General features: G+C 50.2%; 1 protein-coding gene across 3 annotated transcripts in view; it reads right to left on the bottom strand.

Annotated features, from left to right (window-relative positions):
- Positions 1-995: 995 nt before the first annotated feature.
- Positions 996-21,709, bottom strand: part of FBLN7 (fibulin 7) — a 48,863-nt gene continuing 28,149 nt past the window's right edge. For 2 of the 3 annotated variants that reach the window (XM_045884551.3, XM_064572209.1), the window contains 5 exons: positions 12,228-12,353; positions 9,209-9,349; positions 8,090-8,227; positions 7,016-7,154; positions 996-5,344 (listed from right to left, as the gene is read on the bottom strand). In XM_045884551.3, coding sequence (XP_045740507.1) covers positions 4,972-5,344; positions 7,016-7,154; positions 8,090-8,227; positions 9,209-9,349; positions 12,228-12,353 — 917 coding nt within the window. In that variant the 3' untranslated portion in view covers positions 996-4,971. The remainder of the gene's footprint in view (positions 5,345-7,015; positions 7,155-8,089; positions 8,228-9,208; positions 9,350-12,227; positions 12,354-21,709) is intronic. The other variant, XM_064572208.1, reaches the window with a different exon arrangement.

Raw genomic sequence — 21,709 nt, 5'->3', positions numbered from 1 at the left:
AGCACTCACCCCTTTTTGAGATTACGTATTTTCTTGTTTTCGTGTGTATTATCCTCTCACTTGCTGACACATAAGCTCCAAAAGGTCAGGATCTCCATCAATCTTATCAACTATTGTGTCCTAGGCAACTAAAACAGTGCCTACAACAGAGTAGACATTCAGGAATATTTATGCAGCTTATAAACACCCAGAGATTTTCACATGTATGAGATAAAAGTCACGACGGTTCACCTTTCAGCCCTGGAGGGTGAGCGTGGTAAAAGCTGAGGCAGTGGCTGGTGGCAAGTGACCCATTCTGGTCTTTTTTTTTTTTTCTTAAAGATCTTATTTATTTATTTGAGAGAGAGAGAATGAGAGAGAGCACATGAGAGGGGGGAGGGTCAGAGGGAGAAGCAGACTCCCCGCTGAGCAGGGAGCCTGATGCGGGACTCGATCCAGGGACTCCAGGATCATGACCTGAGCCGAAGGCAGTCACTTAACCAACTGAGCCACCCAGGCGCCCTGGTCTGGCTTCTTCATGTCTGTCCGTGGGGCACACCCTAGATTCCCAGTAAACCCATCAAGTTTCCTGTGACTCTGCAGTGATATTTTGTCCTAGGCTTATTTTCCTTTTTGTTTGCTAGTGTTGGAGATCTACATTTAAAAAAATACGACTTTTAAAAGTTATCCAAAAACTTAGCTAACTTTCCATCTCTCATGAGTCAGTGATCCGCTTGGCTGGTCTCTCATCTCTTCCTGGTAGCTGTTGACAGCTAGGAGTCCAGGACAGGCAGGGGGGCTAGTTGTGGAACAACCCTACATTCAGGCCTCTCTGTCTTTCCAAAGGAGGGTCTGGTGGGTGCACAGATGTGAGAACTAGGGACACCACTGGGGCCTTCTTTGATTCAGGAGTAGGAACTCCCATACACTGTTGCAGATAGAAAGCAGTGTAAGCCTTAAGGAGGAAAAAATTGACCTCCGAGAGACAAAGGCGAAAATACAAAAAGACAAATGCATATTGCTGCAATACTTTTAATAGCAAAGGATTGGAAACAACCCAAATGTCAATCAGGGGTGACTGGTTGAATAAACAATGGTATGTATGACCTCATAATGGAGTATTTAATAGGAAAACATTCTATCCGGTTCTATGAAATGATATTCAATACATTGTTACAGGAAAAAAAAGCAAGACCAAGGAAAGTGTGTATATATATATATACACACACATATATATATATGTATATATATATACACACACATATATTTAATGGAAGGGTGAAATGGAAAAAAATTTATCTAAGGCAGAAGGAGGAAACAGGTGGAGGGGACTGGGTCAGAATACAGATTTCTCTGAATGGAGCTCGTTTCGTGGAGTTGACTTTGGAGCCATGTACATAGTTTACGTAATTATAAAAAAATTGAAATGAAAAAAGCAATCTCCAAAAATTTAAGCAAAATAAAGTGAATAACCATAACCCTGATTCAAGTTTGGAACATAACCACTATTCCAAGTTTATTTTAAAATGGTAATTTGACTGAACATCCCTAATGGCAAAAACCATAAGGACAAAAAGAATTGCAAAAGAAAATTTTAACTGTTTTCAGTAATTATATTTTATGATAGTTTGGGCATGGTTATTCTCAGGATTGAAAACAGTATGTAATTATTTTGGTGATCTTGAGAAAGAGGTTTTTGGAACGAGTAAAAGAGCAGATGTAAAATCAGTAAGGTTACATTTAAAACCCTGTAGTCCTGAGTTGAATTGGAAGTACCATTATAAACTCATGTAGTTAAAAAAAACACCCCAAAACTCATAGTACATATTTCCTAGTTCTGTCCACTAACACCAAGAAACAGTGACCAAACCACTACCAATGAGCACTCTTAGCACCCAGATTTTGGTCTCTAATTATTATTCTCCACTAAGAGGAACAGGGATCCTCGGGAATCACTGGGTAACTTCAGGGCTGGGTCATAAAATACACAAGATGAGCTTGAAACATCTTGTCATACAAGATAACTACGAAATATCAAAGGCCACTAGGGTCATGTCAAAAGGAATCAGCCAACTTAACGCAGTTCCCAAGAGCCAAAGATAGGTTAATCTGAGTAACAGTAAAAGATAACAACTGCAAGGCACTGAAACACACATGAAATATGTTTAAATCATGAGTTCATTATGTACTCAAAGAAAAGAAAACAGGTCTTACTGGACAGCTTGGAAAGATTCCAGAAAACTACCTTGGAAACTGAGGAAGGGGAAAAAGTCAAGAATTTATACTCTACAAACCAATCCTCAGGGTAACCAAAAGAATAACTGATAGAAGTAAGTTTCTCTTTATAAAGTGTGCCAGCTAACAAACAAAGAAGAAACAACAGCACTGGAATATCATCTGCAACCACTAAAGAAGTTATGGGTCTAGCAATAATCATGAATGGCTGCCCCCATCAGAAGAGAGGCAACTAGAGATCATATGGCTCCCACCAGAAGTACCAGAAGACTCTAACTCTCTCGATACAACTACTAATATATAAGAAATTGAACAGAGGAACATATGAAAAGACACTGCAGAGATGGACCCGGGAAGAGCCAGGCAGGCTGTGAGAAATTCTACAGGACACACCACCCAGTACTGACTTCTAACAGGCCTCTAGGTGATTCCAGCATGTGCTAACAGCTGAGAGCCGATGCCACATTTGAAGGAGACTCAAGAGGCATGTCCATGAATTACAGAGCATGGACCTAACTCAAACAAAGACTCCTGAGCCACTCAGAAGTTTGAACAATGACTGAATAGTTGAAGGTATTAAGGAATTATTGCTAATTTTTTAAGTGTGATTGGTATGGAGGTTAAGCTTTTTCAGAAGTCCTTGTGTTGAAATATTTACTGATGAGATGATACGATGTCCAGGATCTGCTTCAGAATCATCATGGGGGGGGGGTGAGAGAAGAGGTGGGGGAAGGTTGGCTGTGTGTTAATTGTTGAAGCTGGTGGTTTGGACGTGGGGTTCACCATGCCGTTCTACTTCTGTACATGTTTGCAACTATGCATGGTAACAAGTTTTACAAGGCCCCACCAATGATAGGAAGCTCTCTTACCTGAAAGGGGTGCAACTCCTAGCTAGGAGAGAGTGCAGAGATAAGGTATTGCCCAGGAAGGAAGGGCCCAGGTATCATCCACAAGAGGGGGTCCCAAGCCACCAGGCATTCATATACTGGTGCTACGGGGATGGGGCTGGATGTGGGATTTCATAAATGGGAAGCAGCTTTGATGATGAGAGGTCTTGGTGATGTAAACCACTGGTTTAGGCTGGGCTTGTGTGGCATCCCAGTCATCATCATACACCAGTCTAGGTGGGGCACGTACTCTGTAGCTCCCCAAGTCACTCCTTGCCTGCTGGGAGGTGAGAGGCTTGCCCCTTGGAACCAGTCCTGCTCCCGGCAGGAAGGAGGAGTGCATCGCTATGACACTGTACTTTCAGGGTCATGGCCATGCCCTTGGACTGCCCTCCCTGGCGTTCTGCACAGGGGACTGGATGGCATGCAGGTTTCTAACCCGAGTCACAGCACCATTTGAAAATGCAAGGCTGTGGCTAATAGTTTGAATACAATCTTGTAACAACCCACTAAGACAGATTTGCAGACCCTCGTTCTGCTGTTGGAGAGACTGCCGCTGAGCCAGGGGAGAAGAAACATGTCAAAACCAGCTCTTGACTGTGTCTCACTCTTTGACAAAATAAGACAAGAATAGGTTTTTCCTAGAAACCATCTTGGTATATGGCTTGATCACTAAACGGGCAACACACTTCCTCTGGCCCCACCTCAAACCAAGGCAAACACAAGGAATTTAAAAGTAAAATGTCTGATGAAATCGCACCTAAATTAGCATGTATTTGGATACTGAAGTCTCCTCCCAGTTCAGCTGGCTCTTAAGTTTTAACGTGAACGGTCTCCAGCACCCCACCCCATGCCCCAGCCAGCGCTTGCCTTCTTCAGTCACCGGGAGGGCACTGTCCTTTAGCTCCTACATCAGGAGTAGGAGGCCCTGGAATCAATGTAAATTCAAGCATTTTCTTAAGCTCGCCACAGCCAGATGTGGCCTTACCAATCTCCCATTTGGCCAAGCCAAGTTTCTATTGGTGGCATAATCCCAAGGTCACCTCCATGGTTTCTTTCTTGTGCATTTAACCCAGTGGGTCCAGCCTTGATTGGAAGAGAGCCAGGTATCCCTTCCTAGAAGGCACTGGGCTAACTCATGTGCAGGTACAGGCCAGGTGGGCGTGGAGGAGCAACAGACTTTATTTCTTCAGTTTCAAGACCAGGTTACGTTCTGAGATACGATTTCTCAAAGGGGAATTCATTCAGGCAGAACTTAGGCTTTAATGTTGGTTCCTTGGTCTAGAAGAATCTGCGTGGGGGTTCCAGGCCCTGCCGTGGCTTTCTGATGAGAAGGCTGGCAGGCATGTCACAGAAGGGAATGCAGACAAGAACACGGTGCCGGGCTGTGGCAGGAGACCCACTCTCTATGCCACATAAGCAGGGCATGATTGGCTCTCAGTATGCTAGAACCGCTTCATAACAAGGCTTGACTATAACCATACAGAGGACTGACAATAAGCTTTTCCCTCCCCAGCTGGTTCACACTCACAATGCCATTCAGTCAGCATTTTGAAAAACTGCCCATTTCCCTGTAAAGACTTGAGAAAGTGCATAATCTACGGGAAGAGCTTAAAGCAGGAAAAAAAAAACCAAAAAGCAACATGATGTCAACATTCTGGGTCCTGTAGCTGCCCTTCTCTGCCACTCCCCAGAAGAGTGTGCGGCATTGCCCTAGAAACCTGGGGGCACGGGCAGGTGGGCAGGTGGGCAAGGACAAGGCAGGCTGGGGAGAGAGAACTGTCGCAGTCAAGGCCCACAGCCAGATCTCTGAGGAAGCTAAATGAGCCCAGATCTCCACACCACAGTGACCCCCCACCCCCCGGCTGCCTTAGAAGTCATAAGGGGACACAAAGATGGTGACCTTGGACACGTGGTTGGCTTGGAAGGAGCGGTCCAGGTATTCTGACATGTCAACATCCACCTCTAGCGTCTGAGGCCCCTCCAGGGTCTGGACGAGGATCAGCTCCCCTGTCTGCCGGTCGGAGCGCTGCATCACAAAGTGGCCCCGGCTGTTGCCACCCACGATCCCAAAGCGCAGGCTGTTGGGTCCAGTTCGGCCTGGGGCTGAGGCTGTGGCCATGCGGAAGAGCGTGATGGGCGTCTTCAGGTTGGAAGGCAGGGAAAGGTAATGGAAGGAGATGGTCTTGGGCAAGTGGCGGCAGGGTCGGCTGTCCATGGGGCAGGGGTTTCGCTCACACTGGCTGGAACAGAGAGGCAAAAATGGACGGAGTCAGCCTTGGGGAGACTCGCGAGGGACTGCTCTGACCTGGCTTGTCTGCCCCCCTGCCTTCCTGCAGAGGCCTCCAGAGTGCCCTTTCCCAGCCACCAGTCCCCCAGCACAGAGGCTCAGAACTGCAGGTGAGGGTGGCGGATGGCAGGTGTGGCCAGGGAAGAGGTGCTCCCCTGACCCGTTTGTATATGTACGCACATACACGTACATTTATACATGCTGTTACTAGAGTTTTTACAGACAAATAAAGCCAGGAAGATAAACCAGGTGCCCCTTCTGCCCGTGCCAGGACCTCTCTCCGTAATGGTGGGACCCCAGCAGGTAGCTGGCGAGACCCTGGAATGCGGTGCTCAGCACGAGGTGAACTTTGCAACACCCCACGTTTATTCTTAAAGAGGAAACCCTGTCTTTCTTAACCATTTGGAATCAGGATCTTGTGGAAGTGCTTCTGATATTTCTCTACCTTATCTGACACACAGATACAATTTAGCATATTTCATGACTCACATAATCACAGTTATGTAGGTTGAATATTGCATCTGGCTAATAATCAGGCATGTCCCCAGAGGCTATGCCATACAGTCCCTTCACTGAGTGACTTCGGAGGAAGATCCTGGTGCCTTCGGTCTCAGTAAATAACTGCCCCTCTTGAGTGCCAACTGACTTTCTTGATGCTTCTACTCTGCTATAGCCCAAAAAAGCAATTCAGGTATATGAGCTTGTGAAGTTAATTCATTCTAAAGACAATGCTAAGATGCTTGTGATCTCTTTTTCAGAAGAAAGTACATGTGCTTTGTGATAGTTGTCGTTATTCTCCTGAAAGGCCTGTCTCCCACCTTTTGAAAACAACAACAACAAACCATTAGGTGCTGAGGTTACCGGAAATCAAACCTCCTAAACCAGTGGAAAAGTCTATCAATATAATGCAAAGTGTACGGGCCATGCCACGTGACTGGAACCGACCAGTTATTAGCCATGTGAACATGACAAAATGATCCTCTCCCAAATCTGTAATATGTACCTGCCTCCTGGTAACGTCACCACGGTGGTCTTCCCTCCACAGTGTCGCCCCACCCCCACAGTGCTGCACCAGCGTGACTATAATCCCATCATCCTCCAGGTCAGCAGGGGAACATTGGGAACATTAACTCCTCTCAGGGCAAACTGGGTTCCTACTGCACATAGCAGCAAGCAGTGAATTAAATGCGACCACCGGGGGCGCCTGGGTGGCTCAGTTGGTTAAGCGACTGCCTTCGGCTCAGGTCATGATCCTGGAGTCCCTGGATCGAGTCCCACGTCGGGCTCCCTGCTCGGCAGGGAGTCTGCTTCTCCCTCTGACCCTCCCCCCTCTCATGCTCTCTCTCTATCTCATTCTCTCTCAAATAAATAAATAAAATCTTTAAAAATATAAATAAATAAATAAATAAATAAATAAATAAATAAATAAATAAATAAATAAATAAATACGACCACCAAAGGGAGATGGAAGCTCAGAGAAGCCAGACTCCCAGCTCCCTGCCTTCCATCTTTCCTTGGATCTAACTGTATCTTCTCCTAAGCACCTGTGAATCTGGCCCAGCCCCCCTGGGAGGCCTGGGTGAGGGACGTGGGCGCCCGGCCTGGGTGCCCTGGCTATACTCACAACGGAGAGGTCTTCACGTAGCTCACGTTGCCGCTGCCCTCGGGGCACTCCGGGCTGACGCACTGGAAGCCTCCCCCGGTGTTGATGCACATGGTCCCCTGGGGACACATGAGTTGCGGGCTCACACACTCATCGACATCTGAAATAAGGGACACCCAGGGAGAGTGAAGATCACCCGACGTCCCTTCTGTCACAGAACCACATGAAAAACCCAGACAGGCGCTGGAATGTGGTGAGCTTCCTAAATACCCCGTACTTATTTTTCAAACGGGAAACCCTGTCATCCTTCACTATTTGAAATCCAGACCTTGTGGAAGTGCTGCAGAACCCCGCTGGGGAGCTGCCCTCCCCGGAATCCCGTCCTCCCGCAGGGTAGACAGGTTAGAGAGGTGCCAGAAGCACAGGAGTGTGACCGGTCCCGGGTCACGACGCTTCTCTGAGATCTGCCTCCTCCTCAGCCTAAGGGCCTGGAGTTTCCCCTCAATGGCTATTTATCAGGCCCTTTAAGAGTCAAGTCTTCCAGAAAGCCTTTCTCCTCAGCCTCACCCCACCCCAAATGCAGATGTCCTCACTCTCCTTTGTATGAAGTCTCTGCTGCTGCCTTCCCCCCAGCTGGAGGCTGTTCCTTCCCAATCCGCACAGTCCTACCTGAGCCTTCTTGAATACTTCTGGGATGGAGGGAGGGGGGAGGGGGGGAGGGATGGATGGTTGGTTGGAGGGATTGATGGATGGATAGAGGGATGGATGAACGGAGGGAGGGATGGCGGAAGGGAGGGATGAGGGCAGGGAGGGATGGATGGTTGGAGAGATGGATGGATAGATGGATGGATGGATGGATGGAGGTATCTTCTTCTCCAGTCCCAGGGTACCCACTCCTCTGACCCTTGCAGCAGAGCCCCACTAGGAAGGCACTAGGGAGCCACATCTTCTCTCACATTCTACCTGAGCCCACAGAGGAGCCCTCTGCCTTCTCCTCTGCTCCTTCTCCCCCAGTGGCTTGGAGCTGCTGTCTGGGACCAGCCAGGCTCTGTCACGAGCCCTGCAGCTCCCTGCCTCTGTAGCAGCATCACTCACCCTCACAGCTCTTCCCATCAGCCAGCGTCCGGTACCCGCTGGGGCAGGCACAGCGGTAGGAACCTGGGGTGTTGACACAGGTGTGCATGCAGAGCCGGGGGCGTCCCTCCTGCCCGTAGAGCTCGCATTCGTTCACGTCTGGGGACAGAAGTGCCCAGTATGACCAGGAGCCATGTGGTGGACAGCCACTAACCATGAACTAGGATGGCTGTGCCTCAGTTCCTGGAGGCGATGGCCACTGTGGCTAAGTGGCTGGGCCTGGGGTGGGGGTGGGGCAAACCCTATCCCCAGCAGAGCACCCGGAAGGAGAGCAAGCATGCTCCCCTTCCTCCCCAGCCAAGGGCCCAGGAGGCTGAGGGGAGGGATGAGAGGGCTCTACATGGTAGACCCTAGATGGGTTCCTTTGTCTAAGGCTGAAGACTAACGGGGGGACCCTGCAGGGGCTGGCAGATCAGGTGGGCAGCCCAGACTACTGCCTGGATCCCAGCCCCACCTGAACTGGCCTCATCTTTGGGGTTGGAGCAAGAGAGACTCATTTCAGCTGCTGTAAAATGAGGCAGTTCGCACCAATTGGCCAATTGTCCGGTTTGGGCCCAATTGGTTTGAGTCGTTCTCAAAAGGCACTTTGGTAATCAGGAGAGGTTAGCTAAAGTTGGCTGGGTCCATAAACCCAAGTGGAGAGGGGACCAGGGAACTGAGTCCCCGAGCCCTGCACAGCGCAGGAGGCCTTCCTAACCAGCACAAGGACTCGAGCTCCTCTCTGCCACCCACCCCAGACTGCAGCTGGAATGGGGGGGGGGGGCGGGGCTCGAGGCTCTTCTAGATGGGTGTGCTGTTTTGCATGGCACTGTGGCTGGCTTCTGAGATGGGGGCCAGCCTGGGCACCCCTGGCTGCTCTCGCCACAGTCTTGATTTCTTATGCTCGCCTCTGATGTCTACGTCTCAGCAGCCATTAGGTCGACACTTACCTAAACCGCAAAGTGGGCCGGGCTTTCTGAGACTTTGCCCGCCCGCCCCGGCCTTGCTGGTGCGCCCGCAGCAGGAGGGCGGCGGGTGGGAGCCCTGTCTTCTCCTAGGCACCCCCCCGCTCCCCCCTCCCCCTACAAAGCCCCGGCCTACCCTGGCAGACGCTGTCGCCCCTGGCGACGCCGCTCAGGTGGAATCCCGCCTCGCAGCTGCAGTGCTGCGTCCGCTCCACCTGCGCACAGCGCGGCGCGCGGCTGAAGGCGGGGTCGCCGGCCACGCTGCCGTCGGGGGCCGCTGCGGGGAGAAGACAGCCTCAGGGCGGGGCCCTGGCGCCCCTGCCGCGCGCCCAACCGTGGGCAGGGCCCGGGAGGAGAACCAGCACGGGGCCGCGGCCCCTTCTCAGAGCTCACTCTGGAGTAGGGAAAGGAAAGACGAGTAAGTGAGCAGAAACCCGCGGCCGCCCAGGGAGGGCTCGGGGAGCGCGGCCGAAAGGCACCTTGCGGGAACCCGCGGACCCTGCGACAGCACACAGAAGGACCGCGTCAAAAGGCTTAACAAACACCAAAATGCTAACAGTGATCCCTGGAGTTTAAACCTATGGAATGTAAAACACTACCTTTTTTGGGGGGGGGGTGTCTTTTTTGTTGTAATTTTTTTTTTTTTTAAAGATTTTATTTATTTGAGACAGAATGAGAGAGACAGAGAGCGCATGAGAGGGGGGAGGGTCAGAGGGAGAAGCAGACTCCCCGCCGAGCAGGGAGCCCGATGCGGGACTCGATCCAGGGACTCCAGGATCATGACCTGAGCTGAAGGCAGTCGCTTAACCAACTGAGCCACCCAGGCGCCCTGTTGTAATTTTTTTAAAAAAGATTTTATTTATTTGAGAGAGAGAGCACGACTGGGGGTGGGGTGGGTAGAGGAGAGGGAGAAGCTGGCTCCCCGCTGAGCAGGGTGCCCCTTGCGGGGCTGAATCCCAGGATCCTGAGATCATGAGCTAAGCTGAAGGTAAACGCTTAACCGATGCCCGTGTGGTTGTAATTTTATACTTTTCTAAATTATCTGAGCTTTTTGTTTTAAAACCAGGAACATCAATTTTTTTTCTTTTTTTTTTTAAGATTTTATTTATTTATTTGACAGAGCATGAACAGGGGGAGGGGTAGAGGGACAAACCGACTCCCCTCTGAGCCGGGAGCTGGATGCACCGCTGGAACCCAGGACCCTAAGATCATGATCTGAGCTGAAGTCAGAAGGGTAACGGACTGAGCCACCCAGGCACACCAGGAACATCAATTTTCTAATCAGAAAAAAAAATAGTTTTTGAGCATTTTCAAAAGATTTAGGGTTCTCATATGGTTAGGGGAGATGGTAGAGGATCATCGGTGGTGAAAGTAATGATGCATAAGAGGACATCCAAGGAGACACAGTGTGTGACTGCATGGAGGTGAGGTTCTTAGGGTAGTCAGATTCGTAGAGCGGAAAGCAGAATGGTTGTGGGGGGAGGCTGGGAGAGGAGGAAATGGAGAAGTACTGTTTCAAGGGCAGAGTTTCAGTTTTGCAAGGTGAAAACGTGGAGGTGGATGGTTGCACAACAGTGTAAATGTACTTAATGCCTCTGGCCCATACACTTAAAATGGTTAAAATGGTAAATTTTATGTTATGTATATTCTACTATAATAGGGGAAAGAAAAGGTGAATGAATTAAAAAAAAAAGTATTTGGAGAGAGGCTCTCCCTCAGAGCAGACACAGGCAGAGCAGATGGGAAGGAAGGCTCCAGGCTGGGGGACCAGGTGAGCAAGAAGGCAGGCCTTTGCTGGGCTGTTCAAGGAGACCATGAGGTCATCAGATGGCTTCAGATGCACCTGCTCACTCCCTCTTCCCCCCTCCCTGGGGAGATTCTTGTCATGGGGATACTTTATATATAAAGTGCCCCCTGGACCTGAGAAGCAGCTGCAGGTACTGGAACATTCAGGGTCCAGTACCAGCTCGTTTGGGTTGAAAGAGGGCCCACTTCTTGTTCCTTGTTCCTTTCTGTTTGTAAGGAGGAGAGAAGGCCCTGCCTCTGGCCTCTGGTTCCCCAGAGAGCAGCCCTGGGGGGAGAGGAGCTGGCTCCTGGGGTGGGCAGCTGCGTTCTGAGGAAGCTCCCAGCAAGGCTGACTCAGCTGAATAGAACCAAGACAATTAAGCAGCAGATCTCTGGGGGCAGGATTGAAAACTGGCCTTGGACTGGGTCTGATGCAAAAATATCAAGTACTGACAAAGCTCCTACTCTCTGGATACTATTGTTAACCACCAATTCCTCTTTCCCATACCCAGATTCCACATAGAAATCCAGACAACCAGGCAGGACACTCCAGGGACTTCTGGCAAAGAAAGAGGACATCTTTAGGATTTGACTCTTTTATATAGGAAATGTTGGTTACAGCATAGTGTGGGAACCTTCATAGATTCCTTATTGGATTGTCTTGCCCTCTGTGAAAACAGCCACTTTGTGCCCTCTAGACCTTCTGGCTAGGGATATACTGGGCCTCAAGATGTGGAGAATAAGCTCAGTACCAGGGGTGCCTGGGTGGCTCAGTCGGTTAACTGTCTACCTTCAGCTCAGGTCACGATCCCAGGGTCCTAGGATCGAGCCCCGCATCGGGCTCCCTGCTCAGCGGGAACCTGTTTCTCCGTCTCCCTCTGCCCGCTCATGCTTTCTCTCTCTCAAATAAATAATAAAAATAAAATCTGTTTTAAAAAAATAAGCTCCCCACCAGTCAGATGTCTCGTTGCCCAGCTCTGAGGGTACTTTGGTCTGTATCAGTAACTACTGACTTGGCAGGGTACGATGGGGGCATTGGAAAGGAAGAGCCGTTCTGTTGATCCGCAGAGAAAATGCGGACCACGTGAAGGTGGAGCAAGGAAGCTTCTCGGGCCAAATTCCCAGTCTGGGGAGCTTTTCACACTGCGGGTCAGTCCCTCTACCCGCATTTTCTTCCATAAAAAGGATCAAAATGCTGGTTAACACAAAAGAGCTAAATTCCATCCCAGATAACCAGAGGGATCAAGGGTGAAAAGCCCTCCGTCCAGGTGGGGAGCTGAGCTCCGGCCGCGTCTGCATTTGGTGACCCACGGCCAGGGGGCTCCTCTCCCTGTGGTGGCGCCTCACCCAGCCCCTCGGCAGCCCCGTACCTGTCTGGGCCTGGTGCTGACAGCGGCTGCCGGTCCTCCCCGGAGGACAGATGCACTTGTACTGGGTGACGCCTTCTACACAGGTCCCCCCATTCTGACAAGGCTGGCTGGAGCATTCGCTGATGTCTAGGAAAAGAAAGCATTTTCAAATACAGATAGGCGAGTTCGAACTCTAAAATGAGCCTTCCTTTACGCGGCAGGACGACTTCGGCTTCTCCTCGCCCACTCTGCCCTCGCCACTGCCCCAAGCCGCAGGAGCTGGGAGGGGGCTGAGGGCGCTGAGCTGCAGCCCACCCACCATTCGGCAAGCCACGGGGCTTTGGGCACACACCGTGCTCTCACGGGGAGCTCTGCCTACAGGAGCTGGGTCCGTCACCCAGCCATGCTCCAGCAGAGGCACCGTTCCCTAATTGACAGGGTGGGCTCCCCCATGGGCCCACCTGCCTTTGAGTCAAGCCAGACTGTCCCCTGCAACTCTGCCCTTAGCAGCTGGCACCGAGGAAGAACACCTTTTTTTTTTTAAGGTTTTATTTATTTATTTATAGCACAAGCAGGGGGAGGGGCAGAGGGAGAAAGAGAGGGAGAACCCCAAGTTGACTCCACGCCAAGCACAGAGCCCAATGTAGGGCTTGATCCTACTATCTAAGATCATGACCTGAGCTGAAATCAAGAGCTGGACGCTGAACTCACTGAGCCATCCAGGCACTCCAGGAAGAACACCTTTTGAATAAGAACCCAATTCAGGGGAGTTTTAAGAGGGAGAGATGGTCCATCACAGTTTCCAGAGAAGGGGAAAACGAAGTCTCTCCAAATTCCCACCCAGGAGCCCTCCTGTGCTCATTTCCTGGGCACCCAAAGAAGACTTTCTTTTGATTCTCAGACATTTCCTAAATGGTGGAAAGGGAAATATTCCTTGCTCATATACATAGCAGTCCTGTGGGAAAGCTATATATAGAAAGAGATTATATATTTAAAAATATATTTAATATAATTAAAAATTATATATTTAAAAATTTAAATTATATATTTAAAAAACCTAAAAATTTAATAGGTTTCTCTCTGTGTGGGAGGATTCCAGGCAATTTTTCTTTATTTACACTTTTTTGCACTCTTCCACAGAATGATGAACTTTTCCACAATAAATTTTCTAATTAGAAAAAAAAATTTTTTTTAAACCCTCAGGCCACATCTGCTTGTTATGAATCCTTAAGCCCAGTCTTTTTTTTTTAAGCTCAGTCTTAAGGCACAGAGCACAGGCCCTTTCTACCCAAGAGAGAAGTCTGTCAGTTCACTGACTTGACCACAGCATCTCGGGAAAGGAAACTGGAAGCCTCTCCTTGCTGGCATGTGACCATCCTTTCCTGCTGTATCTATCCAGAGAAAGAAAGGTGCTTTGCCCCTGATGAGAATAGCAGCCTTGCTGTGGGTGGGTTGGCAGGGACCTCGGCGTCTCTTCTGCCTCCTCGTCGCTGGGATGTTATATAGACTGTTGGATGGTTTCTGTTAGTCATGAAAGGACCCAGAACAGTCCAAAGGCTGCTTATCCCTGGGGAAGGAGCCTTTTCAGCTTCTCAGTGACCTCAGCCTGGTTGTTCTGTTCTGTTCTCAGACAACCGGTTTCCAGGAATGTGTCTGGAATGACACCGTATCCAAATGCCACAGAGCGTGGAATTCCCGCTTCTGCCCGTTGTCTGCCCCGACGTCACTCACCAGCAGAGTCGGAGAGTGGGCAGACCACGAGGCCGTGACGTGCTGGGCAGAGAGCCAGAGGGTGAACACCAGTAGCTTTCAGTCTGGCCCCAGCGGGAGCGGCACCATTGCCTCTCCCCTCTGGGCCTCCAGTGGAAGGGACTGGGCCGGGCTGCACCTGGGTGGGGGGGTGGGGGGTGTCACTGGCTCAACAGAGAAATGCATAGGTGCCCCAGGACCCTGGGCTCCATCTCCCGTCTGGACCTTGTTGCCCAGGATTTTCATTTCTAGACAGGTTCCCCACAGACTTGCTTATCTCGGTGAACGGCTAGAGGCATTCCATGGCCCAGCGCCCAGTCCTGGTGCCCCGTCTGTGTCCTGACTGAAGTCCAGTTGTCATCACCTTCACATCTGTCCCAGGCTCTGGCATTTAGTTAAGGGCAGGGTGACTTCAGAGCTGTAAAGGGGGCAGAGGCTGAGGAGAGGCTGCCGAACCAAAAGCATGGCTGATAATTCTGTTTTAATCTACTGTTCAGTGAGCACTTACTATTTCCCTGGAGCTGAGCTGCATGTTTTACATGCACAATCTGCTTTTCTTCCCTTTTATTTCGAATCCTTTCCTGTGTTCTGTCATCTCATTTCAGATTTTCCATTTCTCCAATCACCTCATTGCTGAGGCTTTCTAATTTTTATTTATGCTGTCCTTTCATAGTTTTTATCTTTTTCTAATTTCTTTCTGCTTGTTTGGAAATATTAGGTAATAGTCTTCATCTGTTTCCTGGCCATGTCCTTCTGGCATTTCCTCATTGTGCATAGGGACTTTTTATTCTCTTTTTTTCTTATAATAGTTTGCATGGGATTTGACAAAAGTCCTTTTCTGTTCCTCCTATTTAGGGGAAACAAGTTTTCCTAGTTGGCTGGTCCAGCTTCCCGACCGTCTGCCTGGCCCATCCGTGGCTGTTTTTAGCGTGGTTCAGAAGCTCTCCGCTCTGCCCCTTTTGTGCTCCTCTCCTGCTTTCCCCTGGCCATCTCTTTCACTTGCACCGACTTTCTTCGTTGGGCTCCATTTGGATCCTCCTCCCCTTAGGATCTCCTCAATACTGGGCTTTGTCCTGGAAAGTCTCGAGAGTTCCTCGGGGCCAGCAGTGCGCTCCAGCAACTGAGACTTCCTGTTGAAAAGCTGCGGCCCGCCCTTGCGAAAACTGGCCCACTGTAAGCCGGGACTGGAGCGGATCCTAATAAGATTATTAGATTTCAAAGAAAAAGAAAAAAAAAATCCTTTGGGCATCCCGACAAGAAGACCAACATACTGATGATGGCAACAGCAGAATCAGCCGCAACAGAAGATATGGAGGCATGTTTAACGTACTCAGGGAAAGAAGATGGGAGGCAGGTAGTTGGTGTCCAACCAGACCGGCGTCCAGTGACCCACTTTCTGAAAGGGCAAGAACTTGGGGAAATTGCTGCCAGTCCCTCTGGAGGAATAGGCTGGAGAGATGTCCGCATGGGGACAGCAGTGAGGCTCCCCAGGGCACAAGCCCGCATGAGGAGGGCTTCCCAGCAGCTGTGTTTGCCGCTGTCCGGCCCAAACAAACAAAAATCTGCCTTGGATCTGATCAAGCCCCCGGAGTTAGTTACCAGTTTATAAGAAATTCAGAAACCAAAAAGGTCCAAACTTCCAGTGATAAGTAAGTACTGGGGACGTGGTGTGCAGCTTGGGGACTCTGACTAACACGCTGGGTTGGTGAACAGGGAAGTTGTTCGGAGAGTAGATCCTCAGAGTTCTCATCACCAGGGAAAAACCATTTCTTTTCTTACTGCATGTCTGCATGAGAGGATGGGTGTGAACCAAACTTGGGGCGGTCATGTCACGATAAATGGAGGTCAGGTCATTAATGCTACACACTTTAAACTTAACACAGTGCTGGATGTCAGTTATATGTCAATAAAACCGGAACAAGAAGAAAGGAAGAGATCAGAAGATCACACTAAATGACCCCTCAGGGATGCAGCTAGCAAAATCAAGGCTGTGGGAAACAAACCATTTTCTTCAATAAATAAACTGCAAGGGATTGGGGTGGGGTGGTGGGGGGGAGGAGGAGGAGACTGTAGAGTTTTATAAAAAGTCGCAAGAGACTGGCGCTTGGGTGGCTTAGTCGGTTAAGCCTGACTCGATTTTGGCTCAGGTCATGAGCCATGTGAGACAACTGGAGGAATTTTTACCCTGACTAGATATTTAAAGATAATAAGGAATTTGCTATATTTGAGTATGTGAGGATCGTTATACTATTCTACTTTTGTGCATTTGAAATTATCCATAGTGAACAGTGTTTTAAGATTGCTTGTCTTGGCCTTATTTATGATTATGAAAACCTGGACACAACAAAGGAATAGTTCAGTAGAATGTCGAATAGCCCTGGGGACACCTGGGTGGCTCAGTCAGTTGAGCGTCTGACTTAGGCTCAGGTCATGATCCCGTGGTCCTGGGATGGAGGCCGGCACTGGGCTCCCTGCTCAGCGGGGAGCCTGCTTCTCCCTCTCCCTCTCCCTCTGCCTGCTGCTTTCCCTGCTTGTGCTCTCTCTCTCTAATAAACAAATAAAATCTTTTTTTAAAAAGTGTAGAATAGCCCTTAGGAGGATGTGCTTCGTAATCATTAAAGGTTATGTTTAGAAGGAAGAGTTAATGAAGATTTGCTTGTGTTAAAGATCTATACACAGATGATGCTGACTATGGAAGACTTGTGTACATATGCCTAGATAGAAGTCTGGAAGGAAATTCACAGTTTCTTTTTTTTTTTAAGATTTTATTTATTTATTTGACAGAGAGAGAGAGAGAACAATAGGCAGAGAGGCAGGCAGAGGCAGAGGGAGAAGCAGGCTCCCCGCCGAGCAGGGAGCCCGATGTGGGGCTCGATCCCAGGACCCTGGGACCATGACCTGAGCCGAAGGCAGCGGCTTAACCGACTGAGCCACCCAGGTGCCCCAAAAATTCACAGTTTCTTAAACATAATGCCTCATTCATTCATTCATTTGATCATTCGGTGAGTTAGCCAGCCAGTCACTCAGTAACTACTAAGAGGCTACTGTAGTGAAGGAAGCTCTTTCAACTCAAATCCTTTTTTCGAGGTTTCTGAGGAAAGGCCTCGAATGCAGCAGGTGAGCAAAGTGTGCTCTATTCTGCCTGCAAAATACCCTTCCAAGCCCTCGATCCAGAGTCACAGCCCTGCTTTTCCAGTTCCCTGGGGCTCCAGCCTCCGCAGGCTCCTCCTATCTCCTGCGCCCTTCCTCCCCATCTGACCTCTCTGTGCCCTTTGGGTCTGGAGCCACTTCTTTTCTGTCTCTACCCTCTCCTCACCACTGCTCCCACCACGGTGCGTGGATTTCAGTCCTCTCATTAGGCTAGTAATTCCCAAGTGTGTATCTCCCACCCTCCCACTGTCCACCTGACTTCTCTGTTGGGAAAGGTAGTCTCAGGCCTGCAGTCGGTGGAGCCCCATTTGGCCGAAGAAGAATGGGCCTTGGGCCTGGACTGCTTCCTTAACATGAGGTAAAGAGCCCACACCGCCTGTGCAAGGCTTACCACCTCCTGGGGGCTTTCCTGTCCCTGCGTCATGCTCCATGAGCCATTCTTTTGTTCTGCTCCTAGAACCTCCGAGGCTGCACGGGCTGTCCTGTGTGTCTCCCCACCTCTCCTTGCTCACACTCACCGGCCCTCAGCTTTCAGTCTTTCAGACTCCATTGGAAGGGGCTGGAGGGTCCCTCCCCTGCAGCACGAGAGGGGTGCTCCCCCCCCCAGGAATTGCCCTGTGTCAGCTGCTGGCCACCCTAACCGGCCCCCACCACTGAGGCCGATCTTGCTCTGTCTCTTCCCTACGTGAGCCAAGTGTCCCATCCAGCATCTGACCATGCTGTGTTTTCCTGGGTAACTCCAGGACGAAGATGCCATGGGCAGAAGTGCCCGGAGCCCTCGCTGGGATGGGTAACATGGGGTTCTGCTCCATGATCTCCGTGGTGGAATTAATGGTTCTCCACTAGGATGTCGTACAGACTCTTAACTTAACATGTCCAAAGTGGAGTTCTGCTCAATGACCCCCACACAGGTTGCTTGAAAACAAACCTACACTCGTCGCTCAGTCTTCACTATCTCTATAAATGACACCATGCGCCCCAACATTCAAGCGGAGTCGGGGAGCCCTGACTGTTCTTCCATGCGCCCCGCCGGACTTCAGTAGCCCCCAAGTGGTTTCCCGGCTCCCTTCCTGCCGCCCCCCCCGCCCCCCCGCGCACTGTCCAATTACCACGCCCCCCTCTCCGTACACCTGTTTCCTGGGCTCCAACTACAGTCCCGCCTCCCGCCTGGCCTCCGGGGCTGCAGCGGCTGGCTGTGTGCCTCCCCACCTCTCCGGGCTCACGCTCAGCTCCACCTGCTCCAGCAGCAAGGCTCTGTTTGCACTTTCTTTTTCCGTTTCCTCAAACATGCCAAGTTCTTCCCTTCCTTAGGGCCTCTTTGCACGTGTTACTCCCTCTTCCTGGGACAGCATCTTTCCCCGGCCACCCACCCCACCCCACTCATCACATGACCAGACCCTGCACACCCTTCCACGTCTCTGCATCCCCGTGACCACCTCAGAGAGGCCCTCCCATGTTCCTGCCCCCCATCGTATAGATTCTCAGCCCCTGAGTAGATCCCTTCAAGGCACTGAGCACAAACCCCCGTTTCTTTACCTTTCCATTTGCCTCTCTGTTTTGCTTGTTTCCACCTTAGCAGGTGAGCCCCACGAGGTTGGGCAGTGTCTCTTAGATTCAGCCTGAATCTCTAGCACCTGGTGCAACCTTTTGTGCATAGCTGGTGTTCAATGAAAATTGGATGAATGAATGAATAAAGGTTAAAAAAAAGGGGGGGGAGGGAGTGACTGCCAAAAACAATTCTTTTTTTCCCAGAATGGGAGTAAGGAAAAAAGTTATTTATTTCTCTCAAGTTTTTTCTTTGGTTACCAATGTTGTCAAAGCAACAAGGTCTGTGGCAATGGTTCTCCCAAGGCAGAATGCTTCAGATCTTAAAAACATGCCCTTCCAAGAAAGAAAGAAAAGGGAAATAACCCGGGGAGCCAAAAGGCTGTTTTCCATTTTGGAGCTCTGGAGCCTACCTCTGCCCACAGGGCTTTTTAATGGCAGGATTATGTGTAATTTCCTTTTATGCCAAGTTGGGTTCGTCACCCTCTTTCTGAACAGCTGCCTGGGGATGGGGTGAGGGGCAAGCATTGAAGAGCTGCTAAATCTTTCACTGTCACTGACATTTTGGGTCTTGAAACGGATCCCCTGTGATTAAGAAGATTCTTTTCCCTCTGTGGTCACAACACAATGACCACAAGACTGCAGATATGGAAAATGAATCAGATGCATGCGTAGCTAAGATTCTAGGCCACTCTGAGGTGTGTGTGTGCGTGTGGAGGTCACTGGATTGTTGAACCCCAGCTCATGTCCTGCCCACACTGTTAACACTGTTACAAGAGGTCCCCAAACAGCAGATTGAAGCTCTCCTTCTCCCTCCTGACAAGCTTGGGTGGCATCTCTTTGAGGTTCTTACTGGAGACACAACATCCATTAGTCAAATTCCTGCTGAGGACGGAAGTGTCCACGCAGGCACCATCCACGAACCTGGGGAGAGGTCATGTGCCCGTAGGTGGTTGAGCCCCTGGGCTGTGACATATCAGAGGTTTTGGTTTTTGTTTTTCCCGTCACCACCCCACGGTGAACTCCCATGCCTCATTTACTTTTAAAGAGATGACACATATCCATCTGAGATCTCCCTGTGGACTGGCCACAGCCTTGTACCCTGAGCCAATCTTCCCCGGGGTTTAGATAGTGAATGTGGCCCCAGTAGATGTCCAGGGTGGGCTATGCCAAGCAGTCAGGCAGGGGAGTCAGGGAAGAAGGACACATGGCCAGGAAGGAGGCCAAGGAGGAGGGGAGACAAAGAACACACCGCAAATCTGGAATGAGGTGGTAAGTTCAAGGGCGAGAGTCAGGAAGTGGCCCACGTTGGACAATGAGGAAGGCCAGGAGATCTGCTGGCCATACTTGGCGTTGGTCCTTCAGGAAAAGTCTGCTCTCCACATCTTAGGAAAGGAGACTGCTCAGTGGGGCTGGGTGCCCTGATCTTTGTAAGGGCTAGCCTGGCCTTCCCAAAATGTCCCTGCAGGTGGAGGTGAGCATGTGCAGTAAGTCTCACCTAGCCAGGGTGGACACACACTCAGGACATGGCCCTACTGTTGGCTCACTGCAGGCAGCTTTCTGACTGGTGAGGGCCCAAAGTGCATCAGCGCTGCAAAATTCTCAATATCTTCTCCTTCTGGCAGTGGCAAGAACCAGCAGTGTGGTGTTTCTCAAGGTTTAGTGAACGTCAGAATCACATTGAAAATGTAGATTGCGAAAGTCTCATCTGTAAAGATCTCACCCAACACAATAGGTCTTTTGAGGCCTCAGAACCTGCCTTTCACAAGCTTTCTTGGTGACTCTGGAGCACCTGGAAGTTTGAGAACCACGGCACACAAAGCACGATAGGGTAGGACCCTCTTTTCCACGGAGGGGGTCCTGCGGCAGGGAGGCAAGGCGCTGATATATACCTAATGCATGCAGGCTCAAGAGGGAAGCTGGCAGACGCGCCCAGGATCCTCTGGGGAGGCGTCCTAGTCAGCTGCTAAGATGGAGCTGGAGCATTTTGGGTTCCTACCATTGTTGAGCCCCTCTGCGTTCCTTTGGTCAAGCCATCCCTTGTGACTATGTTCCTGAGCCTCTGATGTTTCTTACTCGTTTGCCTAAAAATGCATGCTTTCAGTTAGCTCCTCTGATGAACTCATCTTTTCATTGAAAGCACATCGTGCTCACTGTAAATGCATATCACTACTGAGGACAGACTACATGGACAATACCCGAGCAAGACAGAAAACAGCACATGGGCAAAACGTGTTTCTGTGCACAGCCCTGCTTGGAGAGTGGGCTGGGGCAGCCCGTCTGAAGAGCAGCCACGCTTGGTTCAAAGGAAGTGGGCATATGGCCAGGTGCCCCTAACTCCAAACCCAGAGAGACAGTCCCGGAGACAAAGAGGGGAGATCAGAAGACCTTGCCAGCGCCATTTTTGGTGGTAGGGAGTTGACCGCCATCTGGGGGGCCATGATCCGGGGCGTGGCCAGGTAAGCTGCAGGGGGCACCCCATAGAGGATGATGCGGCCATCGGAGCACCTGAGTGCTGTGAGAAAGAAATCAACTGGGGTCTGTAACTCAATCTGTAAGAAAAATACAGACTTCCAAAGCAATGACCATGAGATGCCATTGTGTTCCCACCTCTGCTGCCATAGTTTGTCACCTATAAGGTGCTTACCCTGGCTGGAGATTTTTCCGGGTCAAGGGTAAATCGAGATACTGGCATTTCCCCTGGCATGTTTGCCACTTACATGGCTTGTATTTCCTGGCTGGTTCCCAGCTAGGTCTGAGAGCTGGTACCTGCAATCAACCTTCAAACCATTGTTTTTCCCAAGAGATGGGAAACAGAAGTCTAAATCCATGAATGTGGTTCTGGCTGCCAGGTCTGCACACGTCAGTCCACACAATCTCTCTTTAGAGATGACATATTTTCTTTTTTTTATTAGAGAGAGAGGAGGGGAGAGCGGCAGAGGGAGAGGGAGAGAGAGAGAATCTTGAGCAGGCTCCACGCTAAGTGCGGAGCCCAATGCAGGGTTTGATCTCACAACCCCGAGATCATGACCTGAGCCGAAATCAAGAGTCGGACACTT

This window comes from Mirounga angustirostris, unplaced genomic scaffold, assembly GCF_029215605.1.
Source record: "Mirounga angustirostris isolate CCGP_5_RB_7025 unplaced genomic scaffold, mMirAng1.0.hap1 SCAF_10, whole genome shotgun sequence".
Lineage (NCBI taxonomy): Eukaryota > Metazoa > Chordata > Mammalia > Carnivora > Phocidae > Mirounga > Mirounga angustirostris.
The sequence above is the reverse complement of the archived record's forward strand: the minus strand, read 5'-3'. Positions and strand labels throughout refer to the sequence as shown.